This window comes from Hemitrygon akajei, chromosome 28 (genome assembly GCF_048418815.1).
Source record: "Hemitrygon akajei chromosome 28, sHemAka1.3, whole genome shotgun sequence".
Lineage (NCBI taxonomy): Eukaryota > Metazoa > Chordata > Chondrichthyes > Myliobatiformes > Dasyatidae > Hemitrygon > Hemitrygon akajei.
Window position 1 is genome coordinate 2,412,474 of NC_133151.1, and position 21,536 is coordinate 2,434,009.

General features: G+C 44.4%; 1 protein-coding gene across 1 annotated transcript in view; it reads right to left on the bottom strand.

Annotated features, from left to right (window-relative positions):
- Positions 1 to 21,126, bottom strand: part of LOC140717581 (type 2 DNA topoisomerase 6 subunit B-like) — a 28,962-nt gene extending 7,836 nt beyond the window's left edge. The window contains exons 1-4 of the mRNA XM_073031153.1: positions 21,076 to 21,126; positions 17,234 to 17,381; positions 17,081 to 17,134; positions 7,017 to 7,126 (exon numbers count right to left, since the gene is read on the bottom strand). Coding sequence (XP_072887254.1) covers positions 7,017 to 7,126; positions 17,081 to 17,134; positions 17,234 to 17,381; positions 21,076 to 21,126 — 363 coding nt within the window. The remainder of the gene's footprint in view (positions 1 to 7,016; positions 7,127 to 17,080; positions 17,135 to 17,233; positions 17,382 to 21,075) is intronic.
- Positions 21,127 to 21,536: the final 410 nt, after the last annotated feature.

Below are 21,536 nucleotides of genomic sequence, written 5' to 3' on the forward strand. Positions count from 1 at the left end.
CCAGCATTTTGTGTTTTTATTTATTTCCAGCATCTGCAGATTCACCCGTGTTGCGTCTGAATATTTATGTTTTGTTTTGTTAAAATGGATTTTTTTTTGTTGATGTGGACATTTTTGTACCTCAAGGAAACACATCAAGGAAAAGACAAAAAAAATCTGAAATTAAAACAGAAAATTGGAAACACAGAGTTTTTGTAAAGTGGGAAAATTCATCAATCGGAATGTTAACAGCTTCTCTCTTCACGGACACTGCCCCTTGTTGAACACTTCCAGTGTAATGTTTTAATTTTATTTCGGATTTGCAACATCCAAAGATGGTAAGGAAAGAAAACCTCATCATAAAGCATGAAGAAACACTGAATTCAAAATGTGTCAAAGATACTTGTGGCCTCCGTCGGTCATGGTCGACCATGGGTACTGTGCCTCTGGTAGTCACTGTGAGTGGCTTCTCCATGGCACCAGCCAGGGCAGGGTTGATATGGAGATTCGTTTGTTGCCCATGCAGTGGGACCCCCCCCTCTCCGTGCTGACGACAGGTCCAAAGGAACGATGAAAGTCGATACAGTTTGGTGCCAGCAGCATCGCAGGAGTTGCCGTGCCAGTGCTGGGTACAGCAGTCAGCCGCCTTCCGGACTCCGACTCCGGATTTTTCCTCGGGGTTTACTCCCAAAGCCTTTCCTGTGAGCGGGTATGGCCGCAAGGCAGCGGAGGTTTGAAATCGGAGATTTCCCTCTCCTAGATGAGCTCCCATCCGTGGTTAACAAGCCCCATCTGCCCAGAGCAACTGGTTTTAAGGTGCCAGTGGGCCACCTTTACCCCTTCTCCTGTCAGTGAGAACAGCTCCGCCGGGCATAAGAACTGTGCCACACGTGAAGGCCAGGAGTTGGACTCGGCTGTTTGAGACACATGCCATGAAGCGCATTTGTTTAGCAGTGGGAGCTCGTCCCAATTACCACCCTTCGGCTATGACTACCCTTGGAGTATACTTAGTTAGCCCATAACAAAGAAGCTTCAGCTAGTATTCTTTGGCTATGACAGATTCTGCGGGATTGACCTCCAGCAACTGAACATAGAACATAGAAGGGTACAGCACAATGCAGCCCCACAGCCCACGATATTGTGCCGACCTCTCAGCCTACTCGAAGATCAGTCTAACCCTTCCTTCCTACATAGCCCTCCATTTTCCTTACATCCTCATGCATATCTAAGAGTCCCTTAAATGTTCTTATTTTTTCTGCCTCTTCCACCATGCTCTTACCACTTCCTGTAAAAAACCTACCTCTGTCACACTCCCCTACACTTCCCTCCAATCACCTCAAAATTATGCCCTCTTGTATTAGCCACTTGCATGCTAGGAAAAAGTCTCCATCTGTCCACTTGATTTATATCTATCATCATCTTGTACACCTGTTAAGACATCCTCCTTCACTCCAAAGCAAAGCATGACAGTGTGTTTAGGAAGTGAGTATCATGGACATAGGGGTGTCCAGGGAGGTGAAGCACTTCTGGTGAAGGGACTTGTCGTCTTCATTCTGGGGCAGCTCACTCACCTTTGATACCCACTCATCTCTCATCTGTGGCTCCAAGTGCCTGATTGCATGCGACAGCGGAAACCCCCCAGTACACTGCTTTGAGAGGTAGGCTAAACAAGGTGAGGGTGGCCATCAGACTCATACCCCTGTGAGACAGGGACTCGCCTGTCCTAACATGAGAAGTCAGCTCTGGCAGACCGGGCAGGTGAGACCTACAGTGAGATCCAACAGCCAGGAAGATGATTCTGCGACACTTTGTGGAGAGCAAAGGGCATGACACGGCACAGAAGATGTCATGGTCATCCACTGCAGCCAGAGAAGAGCCCAGTTTGTGACGCTTGTTTGCGCCACCAGACCTCTCTGAGGTCGAGAGAGTGGAACTGCCTCGGTGCAATGGTTTTTTTGGGATGTAGAGCAAACTGGAGAACCCGGAGGAAACCAATGTGGTTTTGAACTGCACCACTGTGATGTCCACTTAACAGGAAAACTCCCTCCCCAGCGGACAACTGAACCCCGAATTTGCACATGATGGGGAGGGATACTAATATAGTCATACAACATGAAAATGGGCCCTTTGGTCCACTGACCAGGCCAGTGTCAAGCATCCATTGACACTAACATCAGATTCTTAATTCCCATCAAAAACCCCTCCTCGAAGTTCCACCACTGACTTGTATACCAGGGTGAATTTATGAGTTTCATCTGTAAACTAGACTATCTTTAGGTTGTGGGGGAAAATTAGAGCACCATAGGAAACTCTAAGGTCACAGGAAGAATCATCATCATCGTCGTCGTCGTGGCTATCCCTCGAGGTCGAGGATGACACTTTTCGTTCCGTTGATCTATCACAGAGCGAAGACGCCTGTGCATGTACTTGTTCAACGTGTACTTGATGTTGCACTCCAAGAAGCAAATCACAAATCAACCAACTGATTCCAATGGCATGGAAACCACAACGATTGGAGCTATTGGATTTGTTGCAGCCTTCATCCGCCTTCACAGCCGTTGAGTTCCAAGTAACTTCGTCCGCCTGTTCCGCCGTTGAGGTCTTGGTTGGATTGTTCTTTGTCAGGGACCTCACCCTCGATCTTACCGCCATGGGTGACCCTACCAGGAGCACAGCTCCAGACAGCACCACTCTCAGGATCTCAGGACCACACAAGCTTCTCCACCATGACAAGGTGACAATCCATGGATTGTCACAGGTAGAATATGCCATTCTTCACAAAAGTTGGCAGAGGTTGCAGATTTGGAGTATTGACATGATCATCTAGGTAAATGACTGCAGAGCATATTGAAGATGGCATAACCTGGAGATACAGTGAATTGGTGGTGAAGGAAGTGAATTAGAATTGGTTTATTATTAACAAGAGAAAGTCCTCAGATGCTGGAAATTCAAAGGAACACACATAAAATGCTGGAGGAACTCAGTAGGTCAGGCAGCATCCATGGAAATTAGTAAACAGTCGACATATCAAGCCTGGACCCTTCTTCAGGACTGGAAAGGAAGGGGGACGATGCCAGAATAAAATGGTGGGTAAGGGATGGAAAAGAGGCTAGCTGGAAGGTGATGTGAAGCCAGGTGGGTGGGAGAGGTCAAGGGCAGGAGAGGAAAGAATCTGATAGGAGAGATAGATAGATAGATAGATACTTTATTCATCCCCATGGGGAAATTCAACTTTTTTCCAATGTCCCATACACTTGTTGTAGCAAAACTAATTACATACAATACTTAACTCAGTAAAAAAAAATATGATATACATCTAAATCACTATCTCAAAAAGCATTAATAATAGCTTTTAAAAAGTTCTTAAGTCCTGGCGGTAGAATTGTAAAGCCTAATGGCATTGGGGAGTATTGACCTCTTCATCCTGTCTGAGGAGCATTGCATCGATAGTAACCTGTCGCTGAAACTGCTTCTCTGTCTCTGGATGGTGCTATGTAGAGGATGTTCAGAGTTATCCATAATTGACCGTAGCCTACTCAGCGCCCTTCGCTCAGCTACCGATGTTAAACTCTCCAGTACTTTGCCCACGACAGAGCCCGCCTTCCTTACCAGCTTATTAAGACGTGAGGCGTCCCTCTTCTTAATGCTTCCTCCCCAACACGCCACCACAAAGAAGAGGGCGCTCTCCACAACTGACCTATAGAACATCTTCAGCATCTCACTACAGACATTGAATGACGCCAACCTTCTTAGGAAGTACAGTCGACTCTGTGCCTTCCTGCACAAGGCATCTGTGTTGGCAGTCCAGTCTAGCTTCTCGTCTAACTGTACTCCCAGATACTTGTAGGTCTTAACCTGCTCCACACATTCTCCATTAATGATCACTGGCTCCATATGAGGCCTAGATCTCCTAAAGTCCACCACCATCTCCTTGGTCTTGGTGATATTGAGATGCAGGTAGTTTGAGTTGCACCATATCACAAAGTCCTGTATCAGTTTCCTATACTCCTCCTCCTGTCCATTCCTGACACACCCCACTATGGCCGTGTCATCAGCGAACTTCTGCACATGGCAGGACTCCGAGTTATATTGGAAGTCTGATGTGTACAGGGTGAACAGGACCGGAGAGAGTACGGTTCCCTGCGGCGCCCCTGTGCTGCTGACCACCGTGTCAGACCTACAGTCTCCCAACCGCACATACTGAGGTCTATCTGTCAAGTAGTCCACTATCCAATCCACCATGTGAGAGTCTACTCCCATCTCCGTTAGTTTGTGCCTTAAGATCTTGGGCTGGATGGTGTTAAAGGCACTAGAGAAGTCAAGGAATGTAATCCTCACAGCACAACTGACCCCCTCTAGGTGAGAGAGTGATTTGTGCAGCAAATACGTGATAGCATCCTCCACTCCCACCTTCTCCTTATACGCAAACTGAAGAGGATCCTGGGCATGCCTGGTTTGTGGCCTCAGATTCTGTATTATCAGCCGCTCCATGGTCTTCATCACGTGCGACGTCAAGGCAACAGGTCTGAAGTCATTCAACTCCTTTGGTTGTGGTTTCTTCGGTACCGGGACAATACAGGATGTTTTCCACTGTCTGGGTACTCTTCTCTGCTCCAGGCTCATGTTGAAGATGTGCTGTAGTGGTTCTCCCAGCTCAGTCGCACAGGCCCTCAGTAATCGTGGGGAAACTCCATCCGGTCCAGCCGCCTTGCTAGTACAGATCTTCCTCAGTTGACCTTCCACCTGTGCAGCCGTAATCCTGGGCGTGGGCAAGGTCTCCTGTGAGTGGCTATTTTCCTGTGAGGGAAGTAAGCCTGGTGTGGATTTCTGCGGAGAGGAGAGTAGACCATAGGGGAAAGGGAAAGGAGGAGGGGGTCCAGGGAAATTGATAGGCAGGTGAGAAGTGGTAAAAGGTCAGAGTGGGAAATAGAGGAAGGGGGTTGGGGGAATTTATTTACTGGAAAGAGAAATTAATATTCATGCCATCTGGCTGGAGGCTACCCGGACAGAATACAAGGTGTTGCTCCTCCACCCTGAGGGTGGCCTCATCTTAGCTTAGTTAGCACATGTCAGACAGGAATAGGAATGGAAATTAAAACATTTGGCCACAAGGAAGTTTTGCTTGTGGCAGATGGAGTGGAGGTGCTCATCGAAGCAGTTCCCCAGTCGACCAGGGGTCTCACCGATGTAGAGGAGGCCGCATCGGGAGCACCGGACACAGCATATTCACAGGTGAAGAGTTACATCACCTGGAAGGACGATTTGGGACCCTGAATGGAGGTGAAGGAGGAGGTGGATGGACAGGTGTAGTACTTGGGCCACTTGCAGTGCTAAGTGCCAGGAGGGAGATTAGTGGGGAGGGACAAATAGACAAGGGAATCACAGAGGGAACGATCCCTGTGGAAAGTGAAGGGGATGGGGAAGTATTGTTGCACATACCAAAGTACAGTGAAATTCTATGCTTTGCATGGTAATTAAAGTGGTGGATAGGAGGCAAATCAAATAAGATTTGCCTCCTTGATTAAGTATTAAGCTCCTTGATTGTTGGATTGTCCAGGCAGTTGAAGAATATCAAACACAAAGCAACACTGCAGATGCTGTGGTCAAAGCAACACATACAACACACTGGAGGAACTCAGCAGGTCGAATATTCCTTTATGGTCCTGACTTGCATCATATGGATATTGGAAAGGTATTGTGTATCAGGGGGTGTGCAATTGAAGTAGGATATCCAGAATTGAATCTGTTTTTATTTATGTAAGTACAGGGTGAAGTAAAAAATTGTTTAGGCATACTGTCCTGGAAAGGTTCAGGTTCAAACAATTTATTGACTTTAACCACTTGAGACACAGAGAACCCTTCTTTATGATGCAACCAAGATACAATCACATAAATGATAGTAAATATCATTTAATTACTGGCATCATATCTTCACTGGAATTCAGAAGAATCAGAAGGGGTCTTATTGAAACTACCAAATATTGAAAGGCCTCGATAGAGTAGATTTGGAGAGGATGATTTCTCTGGTCGAAGAGTCTAAGAGCAGAGGACACAGCCTCAGGATGGAGAAACGTCCAGTTGGATCAGAGATGAGGAGGAATTTCTTCAGCCAGAGGGTGGTGAATCTGTGGAGTTTGTTGCCACAGGTGGCTGTGGAGGCTAAGTCAATGGGTATATTTAAGACAGAGACTGGTCAGAGCATGAAGGGATATGGGGAGAAGGCAGGGGATTGGGGCTGAGAGGGAAAATGGATCAGCCATGGTGACAGGGTGGACCGGACTCAATGGGCCAAATGATCTAATTCTGCTCCTATCTCTTATGGTCTAAATACTGCTAGAGTGATACAACTTAGCAGTGGGTTATAGCACTGGCATCCTGGAAGCCCAAGTGGTTTACTGGAGACACAAGAGCTTGCAGATGCTGGAAATTTGCAGCAACACACAAAATGCCGGAGGAACTCAGAAGATGGATGGAAATGGTAGTTGACGTTTCAGGTTGAGATCCTTCCTCGGGTTGAGGTGATGAAAGGCCTCAACCAGAAAAGCGGACTGTCCATTTCCTCCAGCTTTTTATGGTTTGCTGCTGTATTTCACTTCTGGACTACTGCTCCGGGAATAGGAGGTCAATTCCTACCGTGGCACGAGGTATTTCAATGACAAGCTATTTTGGAACAAATAACGAAGTAGTATAATAGGCCGTTTTGTGGAGCATCCTAAGCGTATGGTTCCATACGTTTATCTCTAATGTGCTTGTCTTGTGCACATCTCAAGAAACATGACATGAAACTGCCAGGTTGTTGTAAAACTGAACTAATTTGCAATTGTCCTTCAAGAAAGCTCCTGTTCTTACCCAATTAGGCCCATGTGTTTCGGAGAAATGTGGCAAACTCTTGACTGCTCTACTGAAATGCTAGGGAATAAACAATAACTCCTGCCCTTGTCAGCAATATCCAGATTAACAGTAATTTGTCCTTCTTCAAACACACAGCAAGTAGAAACAATAACTGATCAATTGGGAGTTGAATACGTTATTCATACCTCAAATGTCAGTCTGAACAATGAAGAGCCGAGCCTCTCATTTAAGTCAGCATCTTCTGTATCTGGTTGCCTTGCAGTCAAGGACAGCTGGAATAACAGCCTTTCTATAACTGGACAAATCAAAATTAATGGATCAAACGTGCACACTTTCAAAGATTCTTTATTCTGTATAATGTAACAGTTTTGTTAATTAGTGAAAAACTTTGTTTCGCACGCCATCTGAGCAGATCATTCTAAACATAACTACACCAAGGTAGGACAAAGGAAAAACAATAGCAGATTGCAGAATATAATGTTAGAGTTACAGTGAATGTGCCTTATAGGTAGGCAGTTGTATGATTTCTTGGCCAATGCATCTATGTGATTGAACCAGGTGGCGGCAGACTAGGGCTCTGCACAAGCCAACTGCCTGCCCCTCTTCCGGCATTACATCCATGCCCAGATGTCCTTGGAGGGGCATCTGCTCTCCATGGGCACAATGGGAGAGTTCCGAGAACAGTGGGCCCCGCAGAGGCTTGAGTGTTTTGTAGTTGATAGTATTACTATTTTAATTGAACTTGTAAGCAGTTTTGTGAACTCCTGATTATTCTATGTTTTTGTGAGTGAATAAACTTTTGTATATTTGTGAAAAAAAGGCAGGACAAGCAATTGGTGATATTTACTCATAGGAACTTGGAAGTTCTCAGCCATCTCCTCCTCAGCACCACAGATACCAAGAGGGGTGTGTATTCTGCCCCACTTCCCATTGTCACCTCGACACCACTGGGTCTCGGCCCGAAACGTCACCTGTACTTCCTGTAGATGCTGCCTAGCCTGCTGTGTTCCACCAGCATTTTGTGTGCGTTGCTTGAATTTCCAGCATCTGCAGATTTCCTCGTGTAGACACCATTGTGTAAGGTTCGTTCTCTTCTTTCTGTACTCGACTTCATCATTCTTTGAGATCCGGCCCACCATGGTGAACATCTATGAACTTGTTTACAACTTGGTTAGAGATCTCACTTTGAGTCAAGTACAGGGACAAACACAGAGCACCAGAAGTCCAATGTCAGATGATGACGGAAAATTAAGACATGTGAAATAAGTTCACAGAAAAGGGAAACTATTTGAGTTAAATTAACTGCCCTGTTCTCACTCCACAGCATTGCCTTGTATGTTACAGAGCTTCAGACTCTTCTTAATTGTTCAGTTGAGGGTTTCTGTCTTTATCAGCCATGAGACACTGAGATCTGGAGCCTGTTAGATGAAACTATTTTCTCATCTCTCTGTTAATTGCTTTACTAATTAACTTAAACCTACACTCCCCTAATTATCACACTTCCTGCTAAAGATGTCCACAGAGACATGGGATATTACTTTCCAGATCATCTTTGCCATTTCCTAATACTGTGTTTTTGCTACTGTAGAAATGTTTGCCAGTTAAGTAAAAATAATGATGAGAATAAGTACTATGAATCAATCACTGCAAAAATTTGGTCTCTCCCTTCACATATGAGGAATTACTCATTTCTTTTGTTGGTCGTAGAATTGAGCCACAGTCAACTTCTCATTTGCAACTGAGGGATTGGGGACTTTCTCAATGTATGAGAAGCAAGGATTATGCAAACCTTTTACAAAGAACTCATTTGCAATTCATTTGTGCTATCACAAACAACCAAGGCTGTTCCTTAAGGGATCCTGGGCTAACTAATTCATCCATAATCAACAGCTTATTAGGGTAAGTAAGCGGGAGATAGAAGCTACAGGGAGTTAGTCACCCCAAGGCTGCAGGAGTTCGATAGGTGGGTGACTGTCAGGGAAGGGATGAAAAAAACCTCTTAATTAAAAAAGAGCCACCCCCCTCCATGGCCAAACTCCCTCAGTAATTGTTATCTCGTTTTGGATGCGGTTGAAGGGGTGACCTGACAGAGGATAACCACAGCGATCGGGTCTCTGGCCTGGCTCCGCAGTGTAGAGAGAAGAAGATGAGGAATGTGGTAGTCATAGGGGTTCCATAGCGAGGGGAACAGACAGGAGGTTCTGTCAGCCTGATAGACATACCCGCATGATGTTTTGCCTCCCAAGTGCCCGGGTATGGGATGTCTCAGATCGAGTGCAGAGTATTTGAAGAGAGAGGGTGAACAGCCAGAAGTCTTGGTACACGTTGGTACCAATGACATAGGTAGAAAAAGGGAGGAGGTCCTGAAGAGAGAATTTAGGGAGTTGGGTAGGAAGCTGAAAAGCAGGACCTTCAGGGTAATAATCTCAGGATTGCTGCCTGCGCCACGTGCTAATAAGCACAAAAATAGCATGATCAGGCATATTAATGTGTGACTGAGAGACTGGTGTAAGGGGCAGGGCTTTGGGTTCCTGGATCATTGGGGCATCTTCTGGGGGGAGGTATGACCTGTACAAAAAGGGTGGTTACACCTGAACCCAAAGGGGTCCAATATCCTGGCAGGCAGGTTTAATAGAGCTGTTAGGGACAGTTTAAACTAATTTAGCAGGGGGATGGGAACTGGAGTGATATGGCTGAGGAAGGGGAAAGCAGAAATAAGTCAAAGACAGCGTGCAACAGAGATGATAGAAAGGATAGGCAGGAGATGAGGCATAACCACAGCCAGTGGGATGAGTTGCAGGGCAATAGAGGTGTGATGCAGTTAAAACAGAAAGCAACAAATACTGGACTGAAAGTGTTGTATTTGAATGCACACAGCATAAGAAATAAAATGGATGATCTTGAAATTCAGCTACAGATTGGCAAGTATGACGTTGTGGCCATCTCTGAAACTTGGCTAAGGGATGGCTGCCATTGGGAGCTTAACGTCCAAGGTTATACAATGTATTGAAAAGATAGGTTAGTAGGCAGAGGGGATGGTGTGGCCCTGTGTATAAGAAATAGTATTTAATCATTAGAAAGGGATGACATAGGATCTGAAGGTGTAGAGTCTCTATGAGTTGTGTTAAGAAATGGCAGGGGTAAAATAACCCTAATGGCAGTTGTAACCAGGCCTCCAAACAGCAGCTGAGATTGGATTACAAATTACAGCAGAAGATAGAAAAGGCGTGTCAGAAAGGCAATGTCATGATAATCATTGGGGATTTTAACATGAAAGTGGATTGGGAAAATCAGGCTAGTACTGAACCTTAAGACAGAGAATTTGTAGAATGTCTAAGGGATGAATTTTTAGAACAGCTTATTGTTGAGCCCACTAGGGGATCGGCTGTGCTGGATTGGGTACTGTGCAATGATCTGGAGGTGATAAGAGAGCTTAAGGTTAAGGAACTCTTAGGGAACAGTGATCACAATATGATCGAGTTCACCTTGAAATTTGAGAAGGAGAAACTGAATTCTAATGTGTCGGTATTTCCGTGGAATAAAGGAAATTACAATGGCATGAGAGGGGAACTGGCCAAGGTTGACTGGAAAGGGACACTAGCAGAAGGACAGCAGAGCAGATTGGCTGGAGTTTCTGCGAAAAATGATGGAAGTGCAAGACAGATATATTCCAAAAAAGAAATTTTCAAATGGAAGAAGAACACTACCGTGGCTGACAAGTGAAGTCAGAGTCAAAATAAAGGCAAAAGAGAGGGCATACAAGGAATCCAAACCTAGTGGGAAGATAGAGGATTGGGAAGCTTTTAAAAACTTGCAGAAGGAAACTAAGAAGGTCACTTGGAAGGAAAAGATTAATTATTAAAGGAAGCTGGCAACTAATTTCAAAGAAGATACTAAAAAATTTTTAAGTATATAAAGCTTAAAAGAGAGTTGAGGGTAGATATGGGACCAATAGAAAATGGTGCTGGAGATATTATAATGAGAGATGCAGAGATTGCAGAGGAATTGAATGCGTATTTTGTATCAGCCCTCACAATGGAAGACATCTGCAGCATACCGGACATTCAAGAGTGTCAGGGAAGTGAAGCATGTGCAGTGAAAATTGCAACTGAGAAGGTGCTCAGGAAGCTTAATGGTCTGAGGGTGAATACCGGTAAATCTCCTGGACCTGATGGAATGCACCCTTGGGTTCTGAAGGAAGTAGCTGGAGAGTCTGCGGAGGCATTAACAATGATCTTTCAAGAATCGATAGATTCTGGCATTGTACCGGATGTCGGGAAACTCTGCTATTTAAGAAGGGTGGGAGGCAGCAGAAAGGAAACTATAGACTGGTTAGCCTGACATCAGTGGTTGGGAAGTTGTTGGAATCGATTGTTAGGGATGAGATTACGGAGTACCTGGAGGCACATGACAAGATAGGCCAAAGCCAGCATGGTTTCCTGAAAGGACAATCCTGCCTGACTGCAATTTTTTGAGGAAATTACAAGCAGGGTAGACAAAAGAGATGCAGTAGATGTGGTATACTTCGATTTTCAGAAGGCCTTTGACAAGGTGCCGCACATAAGGCTGCTTAGCAAGATAAGATCCCATGGAATTACAGGGAAGTTACAGCATGGGTGGAGCATTGGCTGACCAGCAGAAAATAGAGAGTGGGAAAACAGGGATCCTGTTCTGGCTGGCTGACGGTTACCAGTGGAGTTCCACAGGGGACAGTGTTGGGACCGCTGCTTTTTACAATGTATGTCAATGATTTGGACTACAGTATTAATGGATTTGCGGCTAAATTTGTAGCTAAAGATAGGTGGAGGAGCAGGTAGTGTTGAGGAAGCAGAGAGCCTGCAGAGAGTCTTAATCGCTTAGGGAAATGGGCAAAGAAGTGGTAAATGAAATACAATGTTGGAAAATGTATGGTCATGCACTTTGGTGGAAGAAATAAACAGGCAGACTATTATTTAAATGGGGAGAGAATTCAAAATGTAGAGATGCAAAGGGACTTAGGAGTCCTTGTGCAGGATACCCTAAAGGTTAACCTCCAGGTTGAGTCAGTGATGAAGAAGGCGAATGCAGTGTTAGCATTCATTTCTAGAGGTATAGAATATAAGAGCAGGGATGTGACATTGATGCTCTATAAGGCATTTGTGAGACCACACTTGGAGTATTGTGTGCAGTTTTGGGCTCTTTATTTTAGAAAGAATATACTGACATTGGAGAGGGTTCAGAGAAGATCCAGGAGAATGATCCCAGGAATGAAAGGGTTACCATATGAGGAACGTCTGACAACTCTTGGGCTGTAGTCCCTGGAGCTTGGGAGAATGAGAGGGGATCTCCTAGAAACATTCCAAATGTTAAAAGGCTGAAACAGATTAGATATGGCAAAGTTATTTCCCATGGTAGGGGAGTCTAGGACAAGAGGGCACAACTTCAGGATTGAAGGACGTCCACTTAGAACTTGATTAGCCAGGGCATCAAAGGGTATGGGGAGAAGGCAGGGGAGTGGGGATGACTGGAAGAATTGGATCAGCCCATAATTAAATGGCGGAGCAGACTCTTTGGTCCAAATGGCCTACTTCGGCTCTTATATCTTATGGTCTTATGGTCCTAACAGTGTTAAATAAAGCATCATTTTGTACCATGCCTCTGAAATTCATTCCGTTGTAACCTAGAGCTGAATTTCCATTACGAAAACCAAGCTAAATACATGGAAAGCTGTAAATTAGAAAAAAATTATCAAGTTTTTTGGTACTCAGATAGCAGTAGGTTTACAGATAGAAACAAAAAACATAGAAAACATATAAAACCTACAGCACAATAAAAGCCCTTCGGAATGAACTTCCAACAGGATTGGCAAAGATATGAGATAAACTAGTTTGAAGATGGAGAGGAGGAAGGGGGGTAGAACAAAGGATGTGACAAGGAGAGATTAGACAGCAAAAACAAATGATTATCCATGCTGAAAGACTGGAACAAATTCATCGAGGTAAAAATGAACATTCTGCACGTCACAGTTCCTGAAGAGATGTTTGATTGTGTATCAGGAGAGAGTTCAAAAGAAGCTAGCAGGGAGAGTTTGGACTGCTGCATGCCACAGTTCCCGAGTAGATGCTGGATAATTAGGCACTTGGCAAGGGACAATGAAAAGAAGTTGGCTTAAAATGAAGTGGCCATTGTGTGAGTGGGCCAGTGTTAGAGTGGATAGTTCAGGCTTTGGCTTATCAAGACTCTTTAAGGGGAAGCAAAGGGGGTAGGTAGATTTTGTTTGCTTCATTTAATTTTTTCCGTTCTTTTTTATTGCAAATGTAACACTTACCCAACAGGCTGGTATATGTCTAGGGGAAAAAGAAATCCAGCCACACACCAACCCCGCCTCCCGTTCACGCAGGTGCTGTGAGAATCAAGTTTATGCCTCGCGCCCCCCGCCGGCAGTATCAAACTCACAACAAATACCGTTATGAAATACACTTTAAAGAGTTTACTAAAATTAAAAGAGTATTAGGCAGTACAATATATATATATATACACAAGAAAAAAAACAAAAGGCGCCAACTTATCAAAGTTCAGTCAGTTTAGTGCACATCGGTGGAGCTCATCCAGCGAACCATTCGACTCCTAGGTGGTCGTCCTCCCGAAACTCCCACTTCGGACTCCCCGGTGGTCTCCCGAGCGCACGTCCTCCTTCCTCGGCGTCTCCCTCCGGACTCTCCAAGCCCGCGCAACCCCTCCCCCAAGGTCCCAGCCTCACAAAACACAATAACCTTCCCCATTGATTAACAAATGAATACAATTACCATATCAGCCATTCTAAAGTGAAACAACGGCAAGAGAAACTTTTAACAGACAAAGAAGCATTCCTACTCGTAACAAACCAAAGAAGCCCTTTTTAGTAACATACACAGGACATTGTACACATATTTAGGGCAGTGACAGGCAGGATAGTCCAATACTCCTCCTGCAGAAAGTAGGAGGGCAGGGAGCCTTCCGGTGTCCCTGATGACTACACCTGCAAGTAGTGCATCCAGCTGTAGCTCTTTCAATTTCATGGAATTGGATCTGGAAATGGATCATTCAGGAGGCTGTAGGGTTGATTGACAGGTCGTACATGGAGGAAGTTACAACAAAAGGTGTAGGACACAGGTAAGTGGAGCTGAGGAAAGCCACAGCAGTCATTTCTGGCTCTGTGGCTCAGAAAGGGTGAGTTTTTGTGATTGGGGGTTCATTAGTTCGGGGAACGGAGAGGAGGTTCTGTGGACAAAAACAAGATTCCCAGATGATATGTTGCCTCCCAGGTGCCAGGCTCAGGGACATCTTGAATCGAGACCATAGCATTCTTAAGTGGGAGGGTAAGAGGTCATGGTCCGCATCGGCACCAATGACACGGGAAGGAGGGGGTGACAAGGTCCTGAGAAGTGAGTTCAAGGAGTTAGATGCTAAGTTGAATGACAGGACCTCTAGGATTGTGATGTCAGGGTTGCTATCCATGCCATGTGCTAGTGAGGCCAGATATAGGAAGAAAATACAGTTTAACTCATGGCGAAGAAGATGGTACATAATGCCAATAGTTTCAAGGTAATTATGGAGAAGGACAGGTCTCGTCCTTAGGTTGAGATTTTAAATTGGAGAAAGGCCAATTTGATGGTGTCAGAAAGGATCTGGCAAGTGTGGATTGGAGCAGGTTATATTCTGACAAAGGTGTATTTAGTAAGTGGAGGCCTTCGAAAGGGAAATTATCAGAGTTTGTATGTTCCTGTTAGAATAAAAGGAAAGGATAACAGGTTTGGGGAACCTTGGTTTTGGAAAGATATTGATGCCCTGGTTAAGAAGAAGGAGATGCATAGCAGGTATAGACAGGAAGAAACAAATGGGGTACTTGAGGAGTACTTAAGAAATGCAAGAGAACACTTAAGAAGGAAATTAGGAGGGCTAAAAGAAGACATGACGTTGTTTTAACAGCCAAGGTGAAGGAGAATCCCAAGGGCTTCTACGGATATATTAAGAGCAAAAGGATAGCAAGGAATGAAATTGGCACTCTGGAAGATCAGAGAGGTCATCTATGGAAGAAGCTGAAAGACATGGGGGAGCAGCAAAGCAACACTGAGATCATGGACCATATACAAATTACAGGGGAGGAGGTGATTGCTGTCTTGAGGCAAATTAGGGTGGATAAATTCCCATGGCCTGACAAGCTGTTGCCTCGGCCCCTGTGGGACACTAGTGCAGAAGTTGTAGGGGCCCAAGCAGAGATATTTAAAATATTTGTAGCTGTGGGTGAGGTGCCAGAGGATTGGAGGATAGCTGATGTTGTTCTGTTGTTTAAGAGAGGCACCAAGTACAAACCGGGAAATTTTGGGTCAGTGAACCTGACATCGGTAGCTGTCAAGTTATTGTAAGGTATTCTAAGGATCCAGATATATAAGTATTTTAATAGACAGGGACTGATTAGGGAGAGTCAACATGGCTTTGTGCATGGAAGAAATTGTCTAACCAATCTTATAGAGTTTTTCAGAAAGTTAACAGGAAAGTTAATGAAGGTAAGGAAATGGATGTTGTCTGCATGGACTTTAGCATGAGAGGCTGGTCAAGAAGGTTCAGTCACTTGGTATTCAAGATGAGGTAGTAAACTGGATTAGACATTGGCGTTGTGGGAGAACCCAGCGAGTGGTAGTAGATGGTTGTTTCTTTCACTGGAGGCCTGTAACAAGTGGTGTTGCCCAAAGATCAGTGTTGGGTCCATTGTTGTTTGTCATCTCTATCAACAACCTAGATGATAATGTGGTAAACTGGATCAGAAAATTTGCAGATCAAGTCACTTCTTGTTTGTAAATTTGCAGATCAAGACACTAAGATTGGTGGTACAGTGGACCGAGAGATTATCAAAGCTTGCAATGGAATCTGGGCCAGCCGGGGAAATGGGCTGAAAAACAGCAGATACAAGGGGTTCTGCAGATGCTGGAAATCCAAAGCAACGCAAGCAAAATGCTGGAGGAACTCAGCAGATCTGGCAGCATCCATGGGAATGAGCAGTCGATGTTCTGGCCGAGGCCTTTCTTTGGAACTGGAAATGAAGGGGGAAGATGCCAGAATGAAAAAAGGCACATTGCTTGTGATGAGGAGCATAGAAGGATGTAGGGAAATTGGACAGAGGTATACAACATTATGAAAAGTATAGATAGGCTAAATGCAAGCATGCTCCTTCCACTGACTTTGACTCAGAGGTTTGACTCAGACTAGAGGTCACGGGTTAAGGTGAACTATTTAGGGGAAATGAGGGGAAACTTCTTCACTTGAAGGGGCGTGAGAGTGTGGCATGAGCTGCCAGCAGAAATACTGCACGTGTGCTCGATTTCAACACTTAAGAGAAATTTGGATAGGTACAAGGATGGGAGGGGTATGGAGGGCTATGGCCCAGGTGCAGGTCGATGAGGCTAGGCACATTAATATTTTGGCACAGACTAGATGGGTCAAAGGATCTGCTTCTGTGTTGCAGTGTTCTATGAAGCTATGAGAAATTAATCATAATCTGAGATTACAAAAGGAGAACATAATGGCTGCTAGAAATGACAAACAAAAATGCTGTTTATCCCTTTTACTGTATGTGAAACTGTTTGTAAGTCAGAAGTGATACTGTATATCAGCTTTACACTAATACACTGTACAAACAATAGTTTGACTCATTGGCAGATTGCACCCAATTATGTACATCAGGTTTTAGGTTGTGAAGAGATTTATCACTTGGGTATGATTTACCAGCTACACAAGAGAATATTTGATAGATGTATGTTAAATCAAAGAAATAGCTCAGACAGAGTGAATGTATCCAGTGGTTACAGGATCTATAAACAGGAAGCCTAGATTTCGGCAAAAAGACCAGAGATAATATGAAGAGTTTTTAGCTTGTTGAGCGATTAGGAAATTTGCAGGCTGATATGGAATCAAGAGCAACCTTTATAAAATAATCCAAAGAGACTAGAGACATATGTGAGGTAATCCAAAGAGACTAGAGACATAAGAGATGCCAGATGCAGGAATCTGGAGCAGAAAACAAAGGGACTGCTTGGATTGTACTTGAAAGAACTGCTAAAGACTTGATGACCTCAGCAGATTTCTATTGTGCTGTACAATTCTTTCCAGAGTTATCATTCGGTGATTCTACATTCTACTAGCATATTTTAAACACAATTTCCATCAGCATAATGCACAGCAATGTATAAGAACCAACTTTAAAAGTCCAAATGGGTTTGGAAAACATGCTTACCTTTGTAAAACTTATCGGTTTGATCGTTGGCGATCCATTGTCCGGCAGCTGCCACTGAACAAATTGGAACCATTCAAAATTAGCATCGGGGCCAAATCCAGAATCAATCTATCAAATCTGTCAAGCTAATTTGTCTCAGTTTGATGCACCTACCTGTCACAATACAAAACAGCCCCTCTCTGTGGGAACGTAAACTGGAGTTCACAGCATTAACCCATACTAACAGATCTCCTTCGAGTGCAGGAGGTCTTTGCAATCTTCTGTTATCATGTTTTATTTTAGTAACGAGGTTTTCTATAATCTGGAGGGAAAACACATTATGTCCATTGAGTCGTGACTGGTGTCAATGATTGAATGATTGCATTCAATACTTTGATTCATGTCTGATCTTAGGCAGGTAACGTTTTGAGTTAAGTGCCATTTTAGCTGCGAAAGATAACCTGGTCTATCTGACACCTGGAAAAGACATTCTCCCTCTGTGTTTCACCTGTGAATACTAATGAGACAAAAGTCAATTTGAGATGCCAGCTTTACACAGTTGGTTGGACCCTGGGCCAGTGCATTAATTGCACAGGAAACAGCAACTTTTAGCATCTACCCAATGTATCTCCATATGTGAGCATTGACAGCCTGCCTAACAAGAAAACAATCTACCAATCTATGTTATCCTCACACAACCTCTACGGAAATGCAATTGATAATCTCCAGTACAAATGCTGGCCAACTTCCAGCATTGACATTTCTTTGTCAGAGTTACAGCACAGAGCAAGTCTCTTTGGCGCATCCAGTCCATGCTAAACTGTTATTCTGCCCAGCCCTATTGACCCACACATGGACCATAGCCCTCCATACCCCTTCCATCCATATTCTCTTAGGTGTTGCAATCCACTGCATCCACCAATTCCACTGGCAGCTCGTTCCACACTTGCACTGTCCTCTGAGTAAAGAAGACTCCCCTTAGGTACCTTGAAATATTTCACCTTTCACCCATAATTTATGACCTCTAGTTCTTGTCTCATACAATCATAAAGTACAGCACAGAAACAGGACTTTTGGCCCATCTAGTTTGTGCTGTACCATATAGACTGCCTACTCCCATCAACCTGCACTGGAACCATAGCCCTCCATATCCCTCCCATCCATGTACTTATCCAAACTTTTCTTAAATGTTGAAATCGAACTCGCACGTTGGCAGCTTGTTCCACACTCTCATAACTCTCCGAGTGAAGAAGTTTACTCTCGTGTAACCGTTAAACTTTTTACCTTTCACCTTTAACTCATGAACTCTAGTTGTGGTCCCACACAACCTCAGTGGTGTGACAGGGTCCAGAATTGACCCTATGAACTGTACTGCTATTAAGAGAGAGAGGGGGCATCCAACGCAGTGAGAGAGAGAGAGAGAGAGAGAAAAAGACTGCTCGAAAGATTGATGTTATGGTTTCTCTACAAGCTTGTTTACCTTTCCACAAGGACACTTGCCTGCTTGTAAAGTTCTTACAGAGAGAGGAGGGCGGAACAGTTTGATGGACAGCTGGTGTCCAGCATGTGGGGGTAAAAATGCCAGGTCTGCTGATAGAGACACACACATGGTGTTGGACACTGAACGAGCTATGTTGCGCCCACATGAAGGTGGGATTTTGGAGGATCGATTCGGGGAAATCGATCAGTGGCTCTCGCAGTGTGAAAAGGTGTGACCGGTGGGGTATTATTTGTGTGTTCACCCTCGCCTGGGTGATAATTCCATCACTGAAGAACGGTCGCATGTGTTATGGTCACAGTCGGTGACTACAACAGGATTTCGGAAGACAACGGGAAGATCGACAGCATCAGCTCACCTCTCACCTCTCTCTCTAATGCTACTCAACTAACTACTTCGAACTGAACTGAACTCTCTTCATCATCGTGAGACTATATCCAATCGCCCCTAGGTTTGAAAGAGCCTAGTTTTGTTCCTATTTCCACATTTATGTATACATATATCATTGCTAACCTGCATTTATAGTACAGTATTGCGTAGTTACTAATAAACACTATTAGATTATAGCAATACCAGACTCCAAATGTGTTTTCCCTTTTTGCTGGTTCTTTAACCCGTCACGGGGTACGTGACAGTGGGAAAAGCCTGCTTGCATTTACCCTATCTGCCCCCTTCATAATTTTGTATAACTTTATCAAATCTCCCCTCAATTTTCTTACGTTCCAAGGAATAAAGTGCAAACCTATTCATTCTTTCCTTATAACTCGGGCCCTCCAGACCCGGCAACATCTTTGCAAATTTTCTCTGCACTCTTTCAACCTTGTTTACATCTTTCCTGCAGGCAGGTGACCAAAACTGCACACAAAACAGTCCAAATTAGGCCTCACCAATGTCTTATACAACTTCAACATCATTCCCAAGACCTGAACCCAGTACTTGAATACTGTACTGAATTCAATGCCAAATGCTCTCTCAGCTACCTGTAACACCACTTTCAAGGAACTACTGTATTTATCTGTATTTTCAGATCCTTTTGTTGTGCTTTCACTTCTCCGCTATTCACTGTGCACAGTACTGTAGTAATTTTATGCATTGCACTGTACTGCTGCCACAAAATAAAACAAGTTTCATGACATATGTGTGTGATGATAAACCTGATTCTGATATGGGTCTCTGTTGTGGACTGAGAGTGGGAAGGGGGCAGGGAGAGGGGAATCATGGTTGGGGGGAAAGGGGAAGGGAGAGGGGTGGAAGCGGGAAGCACCAGAGAGACATTCTGTAATGTTCAGTAAACACATTGTTGAAGGTAGAGCAGTGCATGTAGTGCATCTGGTTTCAGTAAGGCATTCCCCACGCAAGGCTCATTCAAAAAGTAATGAGACATGGAATCCAAAGCATGGAGACCTTGCTTTGTGAATTGCCCACAGAAGGCAAAGTGTGGGTTGTGGACAGTTCATACTCTGCATGGAGGACGGTGTTCCAAAGGGATCTGTTCTGGGACCCCTATCCTCTTTGTGATTTTTATAAATGACGTGAATGGAGGAAGTAGGTGGAGGAAGTGGGTTAGTAAGTTTGCTGATGACACAAAAGTTGGGAGTGGATAATCTGGAGGGTTGTCAGAGGTTGCATTGTGACATTGATAGGGTGCAGAACTGGGTTGAAAGGTGGCAGATGGAGTTCAATCCTGATAAGTGTGAAGTGGTTCATATCAGTAGGTCAAATTTGAAGACAGAATATAATAGTAATGGTAAGACTCTTGGCAGTGAGGAGGATCAGCGAGATCTTGGGACCCGTGTCCATAGGACACTCAAAGCTGCTGCACAGGTTGGCAGGCATACGGTGTGTTGGCCTTTATCAACCATGGGTTTGAGTTCAAGAGCTGTCAGGTAACCCTAGTTAGACTCAACTTGGAGTACTGTGTTCAGTTCTGGTCACCTCACTACAGGAAGGATGTGGATACTATAGAGACAGTGCAGAGGAGATTTATAAGGATGTTACCTGGATTGGAGAGCTTGCCTTATGAGAATAGGTTGAGTGAACTTGGCCTTTTCTCCTTGGAGCAACGGAGGATGTGGGGTGACCTGATAGAGATGTATAAGATGATGAGGGGCATTGATCATGTGGATAGCCAGAGGTTTTCTCCCCAGGGCTGAAACGGCTAACACGAGGGGGCGTAGATTTAAGGTGCTTGGTAATAGGTACTGAGGGGATGTCAGAGGTAAGTTTTTCACACAGAGAGTGGTGGATGCATGGAATGCACTGCCAGCGACAGTGGTCGAGGTGGATACAATAGGGTCTTTTAAGAATTTCTTAGACAGGTATATGGAGCTTAGAAAAATAGAGGGCTATGCGGTAGAGAAATTCTAGAGTAGGTTACATGGTCGGCAGAGCATTGTGGGCTGAAGGGCCTGTAATGTGCTGTGGATTTCTATGTTCTGTAAACAAATTGTTTGAAATCAAATGATCTTGCCTGGTGTCTCAGGGCTGGGTATGCCTGCACCCACCACCTCTGGCATACCTTCCCTGCCATCTGTCCCACGTTACTCCCATGGCGCTCCATTTGCGCCATTCCCGACATCCTTTGCTCCCGCCAGATTTACAACCTCGCTCTCCGCTCCAAGTTGACAAATACAGTACTGTGCAGAAGTCCTAGGCGCACTTGCCATATACGGTATATGTGTCTAAGACTTTTGCACAGAACTGTTAAGTCCTAACCTGGTTTCCCCTCCCAACACCTGACAATTGTCTACATTAAATTCCATCTGACGTTTATCAGCCTTGTTTCCGGCTGGTCTGGATCCCTCTGCAAACTTTGACAACCTTCCTCGCTGGCCATTATGCTCCTAATTCAGGAAGCATGATCAACAAGATGAATTAACTGAGGGCGCATATAATTCTGGTAAAACAAAACCAGTGTGGTTCCACTCTTTCAGGGTTCTGACAAAAGGTCTTCCACAAATGAGTGATGATTGCTACAGC